Source organism: Artemia sp. Qi Xiang Cuo, chromosome 11 (genome assembly GCF_049724085.1).
Source record: "Artemia sp. Qi Xiang Cuo chromosome 11, ASM4972408v1, whole genome shotgun sequence".
NCBI lineage: Eukaryota > Metazoa > Arthropoda > Branchiopoda > Anostraca > Artemiidae > Artemia > Artemia sp. Qi Xiang Cuo.
In genome coordinates, this window is record NC_142804.1 from 2,238,309 (window position 1) to 2,253,072 (window position 14,764).

General features: G+C 35.1%; 1 protein-coding gene across 1 annotated transcript in view; it reads right to left on the reverse strand.

Annotated features, from left to right (window-relative positions):
* Positions 1-14,764, reverse strand: part of Arfrp1 (ADP-ribosylation factor related protein 1) — a 77,820-nt gene that overhangs the window by 12,925 nt on the left and 50,131 nt on the right. The window contains exons 3-4 of the mRNA XM_089097033.1: positions 2,506-2,587; positions 806-977 (exon numbers count right to left, since the gene is read on the reverse strand). Of these exons, the coding sequence (XP_088953159.1) occupies positions 806-977; positions 2,506-2,587 (254 nt within the window). The remainder of the gene's footprint in view (positions 1-805; positions 978-2,505; positions 2,588-14,764) is intronic.

Here is a 14,764-nt window from a genome sequence, read left to right on the forward strand (position 1 = left end):
AGAATTGTAAACGTTTCTGATATTAGGCGATTATTCATTCTTTGATCAGAGCTCAATAGTTTACGCTCTTTTTCAACCTTTATCCTGTTGATCGTCGGCAACCTTCTCATGACCCTCCTTGAAGATTTTATGCCTCGGTTTGTCCTGATAAACGTCGCGCGATTGATATGGCAACCTGACCGTTGTTCGTGCCGACCTCCTCACGATCCCAATTGAACATTTTTATGACACCATTTGCACTGCTAAAACGTTCGTGCCCATCGCCTTTTTCCGATTAAGAACATTGGACTGAAAAAGTGTTTATTAAATCACTTTTCAGATTGAAACCGCACCTACTAGGACTGAGCAAAAGGAAGATAGAACATGGGCACAGGTCGGGCCTTTTCGGAACCTGAATTGACACGGCAGTACATAACACTTTCATTTTATTTCATCGCAAGTAAGTACCTCAAAAATCCTACAAAAAAAAATCAAGATTGCGATGGGACGATTCTTGGACATTTACTAAAAAAAAAAGAACTCGAACTGAAGAATTTAAGAACATTGGACTGAAAAAGTGTTAATTAAATCACTTTTCAGATAGAAACCGTCATGAAAATACAGCGCTGTTGGCGCAAAAAGTCATCTCAGGAGTTATTTGTCTAAAAAATAAAGGAAGAAAACTGCAACTAGTTTGGAGCTAAAAGCAACACGGGTAGGTAGAAGAGCCCCATAAAAAAAATCCACCTCTTGTATATAAAACAAAACAAGTAAATTCGTAAACAGAAACAGGCATAAAAAAAGTTACCCTATAAAAGAAACCTACCCTCTTAAAGCAGACACAGGCATAACCATAAAATCTCTTGTTCCAATTTGTGAGCCACTTTGCTGGAAAATTGGTTTCACTTCACGGACGCCCATGCAGTCGGGCAGATCTTGCTTATTGGCTAGCAACAATATGGGGACACCAATCAAAGCTTCGCTCCCTATCATCTTCTCTAAAGAAAAATAAATTATATATTTTAAGACTTCTAACTTCTAGCTTAAAAAAACAAGCTTAAATAAAACATAAAATCACGAAGAAAGGAAGAAAACTAGGACAATTAACAGCCAGTGAAAAAATTGAAAATTTTATGCAAATATTTCGGTCAAAACCTCCGCTTGACCGTCCTCAGTGCAGAATAAAACTGATAAAAATATAAAAAAAAACCTTAAAATAAAAACACAAAACTAGAATTGGACGACCCTTTCTCAGTAACGGTGAAAGGGTAACTGAATAAAAACACAAGTCTAAATAGCATTTCACAAAAAATTTTTACGTAAAGCACTCTTAAAGGCTACTTGTTTTGCAGTTGGATTATTATCAGAGATTCTGTTTGATTGCACAATATAATTTTGTGGATGTATATAAAGACGATCGGAATTAATAAGTTCATTATAAATCGAAATTAGAAAAGTTTCTCCAGTGTCTCTATTGAGGGCGACCTTTAGGTGAATGGGCTTCTTTATTTCAACTGCCTCCCTGATTCCTGATTATTTACAACAAGCTTAAAAGCTGGCAACCCACAAAAGGCAAGGTAGCGTGATATTTTTTTTTCAGGGGAAGGAAGGAGGTTACTACTTTTAGAAAATCGGAGAAACTACATGGAAAATAAAATAAAATATTAAAAAATAGTGGAGTTAAAAATTCGAGGAGGGGGAGGGGTAGGGAGGCACGGGTCCATGGTCCTCTTACTTTTTACGTGAATGACCAGCAATAACTTTTGACTTTATATTACTGAAGCGAAACTGCTCATAAGCTATAGGTTTTTTTTATAAACAAATCACACAACAACAAGGATAAAATTATACTATCACACATCAACATAAAATACAACAACTTTTTTTTATAATTTTTATTTATTTTGACTAAAGTAAAACTTAGGATAACTGAAGGTTTTCCGGGAAAAGTAAAGAGCAAATCAAAACCATAAAACGAGCAGAAACTACCAAATTTAATATGTAAAACCTGAAACGAACATAACACAACAAGTATGACCCCCCTCGCCCCATCCCCTAAGGATTCAAGTGCCGTTTGCACGTTACTAAAAACTAAAATAAATAGCTTAAATTGAAAGTTTTGCTTATAGAAAAACATTATACACAGGGAAACATAATAAAAATGGCGTTTCTTTGCGTAGAGTGTTATTCCATGTTTTTATGTTATTTCGTGTATTTTGTTTTGCATTTTATTCTAGTTCTATTTTATTTTATTTTTTTTCGTTGACACAAGTTTTCAGACATTAAGTCGAAAAATCCAGGAATTTTTTTTATTTCTGTTTCAATGTCTTAATTAAGACTTTTATTGGTTAATATAATGTTAGCAATGGTACTAGAATTTAAGAAGAAAATACATAAGTCATAATAAACTGAGTATCACTGTTGTGAGCTAGGGAGAAAATTACAGTCACATGTATCACTTTCACAATACCGTATAGTTCATTTTTAGGTTATTGTTGGAAGGCAAGGTAAAAGAAAATAAATTACCAAAGGCTTTTCTCGACTCTTCAATTCTTTCTCTGTCAAATGCGTCAACAATATAGATTATCCCATGACTTTCGGCATAATACTAAAATATGAAAAAACTAAATTATTGCTAATTATTTCATCAAATAAAATTAATCACAAAAAATCGCAGATTTGATCAATTAATACTACATTAATCAATCAAAATCATAAACCAGAAATAACTATGTTAATGAGTTAGGAAAAACACAAAATAATTCCAGAATTTAAATTTTTTTGTTGATTTAAGCTTGAATAGAACTGACAAAATGCTAAAGCTATTTTCTTTTTGCAGTTTTCTTGAGAAAATATCACAGAAAAAATGAAAAAAAAACAACATTATCGCTAGTACAAGGTACTGGCCATGGAATTTGCAGTCTATTTGAATTTTCTAAGTAATACAAGTTGCTCGGAAAGTTTGCCAAAGGTTCAGACAAAATAAACCCTTCTACTGACCTCAGAAGAAGTAGAAGAAGTTCATATGAATCACATCTAAGAATCACTACCAGGAATTATTTCCTTAACTGACAAACAGGATGCACAACCAAACATGCAATCCCCAAATATATGCTTATTCATTCTAAACTGTAATGCAGTTCAGGCCATGAACATACATTAAGTACAGAAAACAAAAATCATCGCAGAATTAGCAAAAATCTATATCCCTGATGATATGCTCATTCAAGCAAAAAAAGATCTTGCTTTACTATTAACAAAGCTGAACATTGATGCACAGTCACATGAAAAATAAATCAACAATACAACTGATATCATTATTCCAGTGGAACGTATGATTGCTCACAGAAAATAAGCTAAATGAACTAATATCTTTTATGAATAATAATTCCATTAATATTGCTTGCCTCCAGGAAACTCATTTAACCCACAATCAACAAATTAAGTTTCTGGGATTTACTGTCCTGAGAAAGGATAGATCATCAGAGAGAAAAGGAGATGGTGTAGCTCTATTATTTAAAAACAATATAAGATTCAGTGGCATCAATTGTCCAGATGTTGCTAATGATGTTGATGCAATTAGTATTAGTGTTTGGCTGAATAATATAAAAACCTACATAATAAGCTTTTATAACCCTAATGGCCAAACTACAGATGCCATGGATTTCTTTAATTATATTATTAATTCTAATATGTTAAAAAATAAATATGGCTCTGAAGCATGGACGCTCCTAAAAGCGGATGAAGATTTGCTAGATGTTTTCCAGAGAAATTACTTAAGGATTGTTCTGGGTACCCGGATAACTGAACGTATTTAAAACAGTACGCTGTAAAGAAAATGTGGGGCGATCTCGTTTTCAAAAGCTATAGTGAGACAATGGCTAAGGTGATTATGGTTCACTGTGTGAATTAACGATGTCAAATATCTGAGGACTGTTCTTTTTGGTCAGCCGTCAAGATCTAAACAGATAGCAACTTGTCCCCGTACTGTTTTGGAGGACGTCATAAAGAAAGATTGAAAGGAAATGGGGATTTCGTGGGTGGATGTAAAAAGGGAGGCTTTGAATAGATTGGGGTGGAGGAGGAGCGTGCGTAGCTGTGTTGGCCTCAGGCGGCTTGGTGCTGCGGTGAGTTGTTAGTAGTAGTAGTAGTTAAAAAATATCATTATTTGTGGAGATTTCAATGCCCACAGCCTTTTGTGGGGGGAAAAACCAGCAAATAAAGCTGGTAAATTGATTGAGTATATGACTTCAAATAATAATGAATTAGCTGTTGCAAACCCTCCAAACCTGAATACTTATTTCAGCCCAAAAAGTGGCAGATTCTCCACAATTGACCTACAAATTGTGTCATTAAATATTTTGAATAAAATTTATATAAATAAAATTGATAGTCTATGTACTGACCACTTTTCTATAGTGTGCTCCCTAAATGAGCCTGCTGAAACTCTACCACATACCTCCAAAAATATCAACAATAAAGCAAATTGGTCTATGTTCCAAAATAAGCTAAATGATGAAATCACAAGTTTCACCCAAAATTCATACATTTCGAACACAACAGTTGAAACACATGCTGAAGTATTGACATCTTTACTAATAAATACAGCTAATCATGCTATCCCCAAGACAATACCTAAGAAAACCTACCCTAAACACATTCCTAAAGCATGGTGGACAAATGAGTGCCAAAATAAATGGAGAATAAAAAAGGTTGCTAGGACAGAATTCATAAAAAAAACCATCACCTACTACATATTTAAAAAAATTACAAGCAGAATCTAATCTAAAAAGGACTATAATAGATACTAAATATAATTACTGGAATAATTTTGCAAATAATCTCTCCAGAGAAACACATGAGCCAATTATACATAAAGTCATAAGCCACATCTGGGGGAAAAAGATTTCCCCCAGCCCACTCCTGTATGAGCTTATACATAATAATACCCATTATGACAATGATAATGAAATAGCTAAGGTATTTGCAACTCTTTTTGTTAATAAGCTAACATCAAAGAATCGAAGCAAAATGTCCCCAATTCCTATGAACCCAAATTACCAACCACGCCCAGGATCCGAGTATATAAGTAGTCCATTTTCAATCCAGGAAATGAATAATGCAATACATCATATTAGGACCAAAACTAGCGGCAGCTATGACAATATACACCCTACATGGATACAGAATCTCACCCCTTCATACAAACAAGAGCTGCTAAATTGTTATAATCACGCTTGGGTATCTTCTATGTTCCCCAATATATAGAAATGTTCGTCCCTCCTACCAATCCTAAAGAAAAATAAACCCAAAGAGAACCCTGAGTCCTATAGGCCCATAAAGATTACTCCTGTGATGGGGGAAATAATGGAGAAAATGATCTATCACAGACTCCTCTGGTTTGTTTAAAAAAACAATATGATCCCTCCCACTCAAACTGGATTCAGGAAACACCACTCCTCAACAGATGCTTTCATTTTGCTAACAAATGCAATAAATGAATCATTCTCAAAAAATAATGTCCTAGTTGCAGCTTTCCTAGATTTTGAAGGGGCATATGACAATGTGAACCGCCAAATCCTTTTAAACAAACTTACAAACCTTGTACTACCCCCCAAGCTAGTATCTTTTATAAAATCCTTTATAGAAGTGCAAAGTTTCATTGTTTGTGTTGGTTCAGCCTCTTCACCCCAAAAGACAACAACCAAAGGCCTACCTCAGGGAGCAGTCCTCAGTTGCCTCCTGTTTACCCTATATCTCTGGGACATCAACCTACCCCACACGAATCTACAATATGCTGACGATCTGGTGCTATGGTCATCTGGCAACACCTTTGAGATAGCACAGTCAAATCTGCAAAAGTCACTTTTCCAATTTGAAAAATTCTTTCAATATTCAGATTTACCCATTGCACCTACCAAGTCGAAAATAATCCAATTTCACCGAAAGCGAAACCATGTTAATGCAAAACTAACTCTAAATAAAACAACTAGAAGATAGATCCAGAAGATAATCATATTAATTACCTAGGTCTCATGCTTGACCAAAAACTTAATTTGCACCTCCACATTTCAAACACAATAAAAAAATGCTATAGAAAAACAAATATACTAAAAAGACTTATTTCCACACCCTGGGGCTGTAAGGAGAAAACCTTACTCCAGTTTTATGAATCACATATAAGACCCCATATTGACTATGGGCTCATCGCATATGGTGCATGTGCAAAGATCCAGATGCAAAAAATTGAAACAACACAAAATGATGTAATACGCCTCATATTTGGTCTTAGGAAACCCACAAGCACCAAGTTTATGCTTATGGAGAGTGGATTAACAACAATAAGGGAGAGACGTTGCTTTCTCTTGACAAAACATTTTACAAAAATTGAATCAAATAGCTCACACACCCAACAGAATGGGTTAAGAAATCCACCCATGCATAGAGGCATTGCAGATGAGTATGCCAACATTCAGAAGAAGTTTCCTGTACCAGCACAGTCTATTGCACCTTTTCGCCCCCAATCATCTCCATGAAATTGGTCAAGTCCCATAATAAATACTGATTTTTCAAAGTGGACTAAAGATTTAACCCCCATCGCTTTTGTCCAGAAAAAAATTGCTGAACTTAATACAATTACCTATAAAAATCACTTCCAAATATTTGTTGATGGGTCAAAAATGAATGAGAAGGTAGCAAGTGGTGCTTTCCTTCCTCACCTGAAAATTGCAATGGGCGAGAGATTACATAATAATTTATCTATATTGCTGCTGAGTTAAATGCCATAATCATGGCATTAGAACACATTAAGGAAAACCAACCTTTGATTGCAAATTCAAATAATATTATTGTATATTCCGACTCTTTATCCAGCCTTGAGTTGCTGGCCTCAGCTCCTCAGTATAAGTTGGACATTGACACTTGTCATTGTCTCAGTATTATAGATAATCTTGCTTCAAGTGGCATAAAAACTTATTTTCAGTATATTCCTAGCCACTTTGGCATAAGTGGTAATCATTAGGTTGATGAAATAGCAAAAAATGCTATAAATATTGACCAGCCAAGTGGGAGACCAATCCCGATTCCGATGGAGGCTATCAGATATTAATTTTAATAAGATTAATCCTATCCTTCCCCTCTTTCCCAATAAGTATCTTTCTAAAATTTATCATAGAATTCGTTCTGGAACAAATGGACTAAATTTTCTTGCATTCTCGTATAAGTTTTCTAATTCAAGTGGTTCAATTCCCCTGTCCCCTCTTTGCAGGCATTGTAATATGAATAATGAAACAATTAACCATTGCCTATTTGAATGTAATATGCTGACGTCTGCAGAACATACTCTGCTTTGCAAACTGTTAAAATGCTTCAAACACCACAAAATCTCACTATCAGCCAATAGCCTAGCCAACTATACCTGCACACAGAGCATAGAAATCGACATCTATCAACTCATAATTGAACTCCTAGAGTCAAAAGATCTAGTGAAAGATATTTGATAATATCTAATAATCATGAAGCAATCAAGCCAGTAGCTCTGTAGCCCACAGAGTGAAGCAAATGGAAAAGGGCTAAATAGTATCACTGAAAAGCCCGCCCGCTGTTAAATAGAAGAAGAAGAATTTTCCTTCTCAACACCTTAAAGATATAGCTTTCGATCCCTTTTCAGAAGAAAGACGAGAAAACTTAAAAAAGACTTAGCTTACTTGTCTTAAACACTAAGGGTAAGACTTAACCTTGGCTGAACTTGCATAAAATAATGACGTTAGGACAATTTTATTGCAGTGGCACCACAACAAAAATTTGTTTTCTGCAACTTCGTGGCGCGAGAGCAATTTAGGCTCAAAAGGCGACAAAATATTATTAAGTCAGAATTTTAAGATAGCCAATTGGTTCAGAACTATCGACACATCATCTATCAAGCTTGCGAGGCCATTTCAAGGCAAATTTCAGAGGCCATTTCGCCACATGGTGGCACATTCCTTCCTAAAAATACTTACAGTTCATACATGATAAACCGTTAACATTATCTCAGGGCGGCCAAATGCGCCAAAGGTGGCGTGTTCCAAGATAAAAATGATGCATTGCCTCCTTTTAATGATAATAAATCAAGACTATGCATAATTTTCGTGATTTTTTGTTTCGTTTACTAACAAACTCTCCTGATGCTTTCATTTCTTTGCTTCACTTGTGGTGCATCCAAGACGTTATTTTAAATTTGTTATACGATGGGGTGTTTTCATATACATAACGCCTTTCAAATTTGACCATTTTTTATATTTGGCAGAAATTCGTAAAGTTAGGCCGATTTGACAGTGCGACACGTTGAGAGTCAATCGTCGTCTGTTATTGGACACCCGGCAACCTCATCAGCCCGCCTATCACTAGTTTGGTCCTGTGCATAGTATTTATTTTATTTTTTTTATCTTTTTTAAGTTCAACTGTAAAATGCGGTTTTAACTTATGTTTGAATTATACCTGCACACAGTCAGAAATCTCACTGGAAAATACTTGAAGAAAAATAAATATTTAGAAATCAAGAGTTTTCCTGAACACCCCAGAAACCTGAAACCCTTGCAAACCCAGTGATCTTAATATTTTATCAAGAAATCGATCTGAAATTTTTCGATCGTCTATGATCAATTTTTCCTAAATATTATTCACAAATCGGCCTTTCTCATGCACATCTGATAGGTGGTAACAATTCAAAATTTCAAACTCCATCTAGCTTCGTTTAGAAAACACTGAGTGTCATGAAATCTGACACTATGAAAGCTTAAAAAATGTATCAAATTATTGTACCTGTTGTGTTTTTGACACAATGAGATAAGTAAGGACCGACCCGGCTCAATAGCAACCGAAACTCTTAAAAAGAAATTTTTATACCAATAGATATATCATAAGAATTAGATTATTGTCCTGATTTCAAATATATAAGTTTCATTAAGTTCAGTCTTACCCATTAACAGCTACGAGCCTGAGTAAATTTGCCTGATTTTCGGAAAAAGGGAAACACCCGCTAAAAGTGATAGAATCTTAATGAAAATCACAACATGAGATTCAGAGTTTCAGAAAGCCTTACTGTAGAGGTTTCAAGCTCTTATCTGTAAAAAAGTGGAATTTTTTATTTTTTGCCAGACGAAAAATCACGGATGCGTGTTTATTTGTTGTTTTTGTTTTTCCAGGGGCGATCGTATCAATCCATTGGTCCTAGAATAACGTCAGAGGGCTCATTCAAACGGAAATTAAAAGTTCTATAGCTAGTGACCAAAAGATTGGAGGGCAACTAGGCCCCCTCTCCAACCCCTTTTTCTCCTAAAATCGTCCGATCAAGATTTTGAGATAGCCATTTTGTTCATCATAGTTGAAAGGCCCAATAAATTTGCCTTTGGATACAAGATAATGTACCGGGAGCAAAATGCGATATATTTAAAATACAAGATTCTTTCCTTCTAAAGATGATTCGGACAGAAATCAAACGTCCCCTAATTGAGTTCAAATACCGCTTCCAAGAGTCTAAATTCTTAATCAGCAAAAAGAGAAATTGCATTCTAGCTTCAGTCAAACAACAACGCTAGTCGTTCGAATTTCGCTAAGATAATTAGTAACAAAAAAAATGCTACGCATAATATTTCTAAGGAAGTTTAAATGGTAAGAACCGTGTGAACGCTTGAATCATCAGAAATATTTAAAAGAATTTATTGGACGAAAGGTTCGAATCCTTGGACCACTCGAGCCAATTATGAGCCAGTTCTTACAGCGCAGGACTGAAGAGCTACCTTTGATAGTGGGGTAAAAATGATTTTTGAAAATATTCGTATTTGAGAACCAGGACCATTCAGATAGAAGTCTTAAATTTTTTCATTGTTGTATCTCGGTCACCGTTTTTGTCATTTGGAGTGACCGACTGCTGTTCACCTAAATATGTAAGTTTCAATAAATTTATTGCTTTTTTTTATCTGTGTTTATTTCATTTTATATGTCTAGATTTAGCCTAATAATAGGTAATTAGTTCGCAAAGTCTCCAACGTAACGTTCCCAGGGAATCGGATCTCCAGATAGCTCAAGAAAAAGAGGTCACGTTTACATGGCTGTACTTTTTATTTTCACTCAATAATTGAGGGTGGCGCAGGTCTTGTTGGCATAATCTCCAGCGCTATAAGCATCGCTATCGGAGAACTTATAAGGTGTAAGTTCGCAGTTTTAAAGTACGATATTAGATTTGACGCGATCATCTTCATTACCGCTATTAGGACGGCCAAAAAACATTTATTGGTACAAATGGCACGGTTGTAAATTGGAAGAAAATTTGCGAACTAATTAGGCTATGAAACTTTATAATTTGAATTTAATTATTGGAGAGATACAGACATATAAGTAAAGTGATTAGGCCTATAACCACTAGGCTACGACAGAAAACCACTTATATATCATAGGAGATAATAGCATACCCCGAAATGGGTTAATTAAAATAATAAGTCTATTTCGAGTCGATATAAGCGCAAAAAAAAATGTATGAAGATTTAGAAGTAAAATTAACGGCGCAAAAGCTAGGCACGAAAAACACAAAACTAGAAATGTACATCCCGGAGTAAAATAGTCAATCAGACATTAAAGAATTTCACATCAAATGGACCCAGATTGTAGAATCAACAAAAACAGACGTATGAGTGCTATTCGAAATTCTCTTACTAAGATTAAAAGGCCAGGCGTTAACCTTCCTAAGACAAACAAAACATACCCTAGGCAATAACACCAACTTGACAATAAATACGGTTGATAACTTGTTAAAAGCATTTAAAGATAGGTTTATAGAAACCAGTTCCATAAACAAACTAAAGCAAGGAGCAGTGAGCTTTGACTTTTCACAAAATATAAGGGAATTTCTTGATAATTTACGCATTTCGGTAGAAGTAAAATATGGAAGTCGTTCTGGACAATTGTATAAAAAAGTTATACTAAATACCATTTTGCAATGGCTACCCACAAAATTACATAGATTGGTAATATCCAAAAACATTCAGACACGGGATCTTGCAGTTCAGGAGGTAGAATGATTAATCGAAGTCGACACAATGGTTGTAAATCATAGTAAAGCAAAAATAAATAGCCTTGGTGAATCAAATGCGAAAATAAACTTCGAGAGCGTTCAGGTGTCCCCCAATTTATTTTCATGGGGGAACTCTCCAGTGTCTCAAAGACATAAATCGCAAGAACCCGCTATATAGACAACAGTACGTTTTCAGCTTATCAAAAAGTCTAATTATGACAATAACCCTGCAGTAATAAGTTGCTATATTTGTAATAGCGTTGACCATATTGCGAAAGAGTGCCACTATGTCCCCAATCGCATACCAAAACTTGTTGTCGATAATGCGCAAAATTCCAGCAACCATTTGTTCGGAAGAACAAATTTTAGCATCAGTCATGCACTATGCTATAGCCAGGGGAGATTGCGCCAATTAGTACCTTACAACACGTACCAACCAAACTTGTATAACCCTCCCCCCAACAGACAAATTAATCACCGATTTGAAAACCCAAATACTCGCCAAAGCCAATATAATGCGAGAATGCAATATAGAAATCACGAATATTTGCCGATGGGAAATGAAAATTTTGCAAGCCAACGGCATTGGCAGTCAGCGCCAGCAAGCGACACTGACACGAGACATCCACGTTACCATAATAACACATGGCGAAGACAGACATACATAAATCAATTAGATATAAACACGGAAACTCATACGTCTGAATATCTATTACAGGCACCGACACATGAAATAAATCCTCAGGGAAACGTTTCAGGTCCCTCAGAAATATAAATTGGACCCAGAGGGCGCCCGGAATATTTAATAGGTCCAAGACAATATTAGTGCCGTCTTGTAGTGATATTAATAACAAGTTACCTATATTTAATGATTTTTGTGTAGAAAACGTTTATTTTAAGGCTTTAGTTGACAGCAGAGCTACAGTAAATATTATAAGCTCATGCATATTTAATATGTTGCCTCTGCATATTAGGCGACAGAGGAACCCTAATAATCCCAATTTAACTAGTGTGACAGGCCATAAATTAGACGCAAAAGGTTCAATTTGCCTAAGCGTAAAAAGAGACAATAGGACCTTTATGACAAATTTTATAATATGCGATAACTTTCCATATGAGGCTATTATAGGCGCAAATTTTCTAAGGTCTAATAAAATACTATTAGACGTGGCTAATGAGAGGCTTGTCTACCCAGCTAAGGTAGGGGAAGAAATGTCTACCCTAAGAAATCGTAACAGAGGTTACGAAGACAACGTAACAGTAAACAGAATTTCTGGTGGTATAATGTCGCAGTATTCTGAACCTCATGTCTTGCAAAAACGACATGGCATAGTTGGAAATTCATTCAATTCCCCTAAGAGACATTGCAGAGACGTAATAAATTTTAAAAATAAAATATTGAATCTACGAAAATAAAAACAGGAGATGAGTGACACTACAGGTAAAACGAAATTAAAAAAATATCAGGATTATGGAAAAACGTAGCAAAACCCAACTTGACGCCACAAGATGCCGCAATGGCGCAGCAGAGCGCCAGTATGAATCAAATAAACAATGAAAATAAAGAGAAATATTACGGATTCCCGATAAGGAAAACAAAAGTCCCTCCCAAAACGATGCAAAACATTCAAATATCACAGATGATTGAGCCAGTGGTTAGCAAATCCGAAATATGGCTTGCGACCCCATCTGAAATACCCGATAATATGCTATGCAAGGAACAGATCATATCTTATGAAAAAGGGGAATGTTTTTTTGGGTAACTAACAATCACGAAAATAAAGCTATTACTATAAAAAAGGGGACATGTCTAGTTCCAATGCAGGTTTTAAAGGAGAAGGATTTAAATACATGGGAAAATTCTAAAATAAACCTAGTTAACGGCATCAAAACTTCAAATAACAAATATTCTTTAACTAAATCGTAATTTTGAAACAAATTTAATATGGATCATATTACGGACTTAGAACTTAAGAAAAAAGTATGCGAATTATTATGTAATTTTAAAGATGTGTTTTCGGCATCTGAAGATGACATCGGGCTGATACCATTTTATCAACAATCAATTTTAACGACCGGTAATCCTGTAGCGAAACAGCCATATCGTGTGCCGTATAAGCACAAAGAATGATTAAAAAATAAAATCCATGAATTAGAAAAAATGAAATTATACGCCCAAGTATAAGTCAGTATAGTGCACCAGTGATTTTAGTACCCAAAAAGAAAGGATATCTTAAACTTGTAGTAGATTGTGAGACCCTCAACAAACAAGTAGTTAGTGATAAATTTCCTCTACCAAGAATAGATGAAATTCTTGACTCAATTTCAAACAAAAACAAAATTTTTATTTCTTTGGACCTTACCCAAGGCTACCACCAAGTGAAAATTGCTAAAAAACATGTCCATAAAACTGCATTTTCAACATCTGAATGTGGTTCATATGAATACTTAAGGGTACCATTTAGACTAAAAAAATGTTAAAGTGCGCGAAGTAGAACCCTATTGTACCTGTTAAGAGGATTAAAGAATATAATTTATTTTGTTGATGATGTTATATGCGTGGGAGAAAACACTGAACAACACTTAGCAACGTTAGCTAAGGTGTTCGAGAAGTTCAGACAAGGCAATTTAAAATGCCGGCCTGAAAAAGTAAATTTATTTCAACATATAATTAAATTTTTAGGAGTAATAGTAACCCAGGGAGAGATATCCCCAGACCCTGATAAAATAAAATGTGTTGAAAACCTTAAGCCCCCCAGAACTATGAAAGAATTAAGGGGAACTTTAGGCCTTACTGGCTACTTTAGAAAATTCGTACGCAATTACGCCCAAATTGCGAAACCCCTCACGGAATTAACTAAAGGGAACTCCCAGAATGTTACCTGGTCCCAGGAAGCTCAAACGTCACTAGACCGTCTCAAAAAAGGCACTCACTTCTGAACCAATATTATCACTCCCTGATTTCGAAAACGGAAGATTTGTGGTTACAACCGAAGGCATTGGCGCAATTCTTTCGCAAATAATCCCGGTAGAAAACCCTAATCCTATAGAGGGAACGCCTCAACAAAAACAAATAGAAAAAGTTATATGCTATTCGACTAGAACTTTATCAAAAGGCGAAAGTAGTTATTCCGCCACAAACTTAGAATTATTATCTATTATCCACCACTTGGACAAATTTAGACATTATTTAATGGGTAGAAAATTTATACTACGATCAGACCATAAAAGCTTGCAGTACCTGCGCACATTTAAAAATCCCATTGGCATTCTAGCTAGATGGATTATGAAAATCCAAGACTTAGATTACGAATTTGAACATTTAAAAGGTAAACAAAATGCAACTTGCGATTTTTTGGGTAGATACCCAGAAAATATTCCGTCGGAAGCTGAGGAAAATGAAGTTAACGCTATAAATGCTAAGAGCAAACATGGATATAAGAAAAACAAAGTCAAACACACGGTAAAAGAAAATACGATTAACTATTGTCCCTTGTCTTTGGAAAAATATAAAAAGGAAGCAAAAAAAGGACGAAAGGTGTGTAGCACTAATTAATTATTTTGTGAATGACGATGTGTTACTGGATAAATTCAAAACTCTTAGAAAAGAGATAGATAATTTTTACTATGATCTTGATGAAGAAATAATATGTAAAATAGTGACTGCTGAGACAAATAGAAACCAAACCTCAATAATACCTGTGCTACCACAAAACTCAATATTCCTGCATTTGA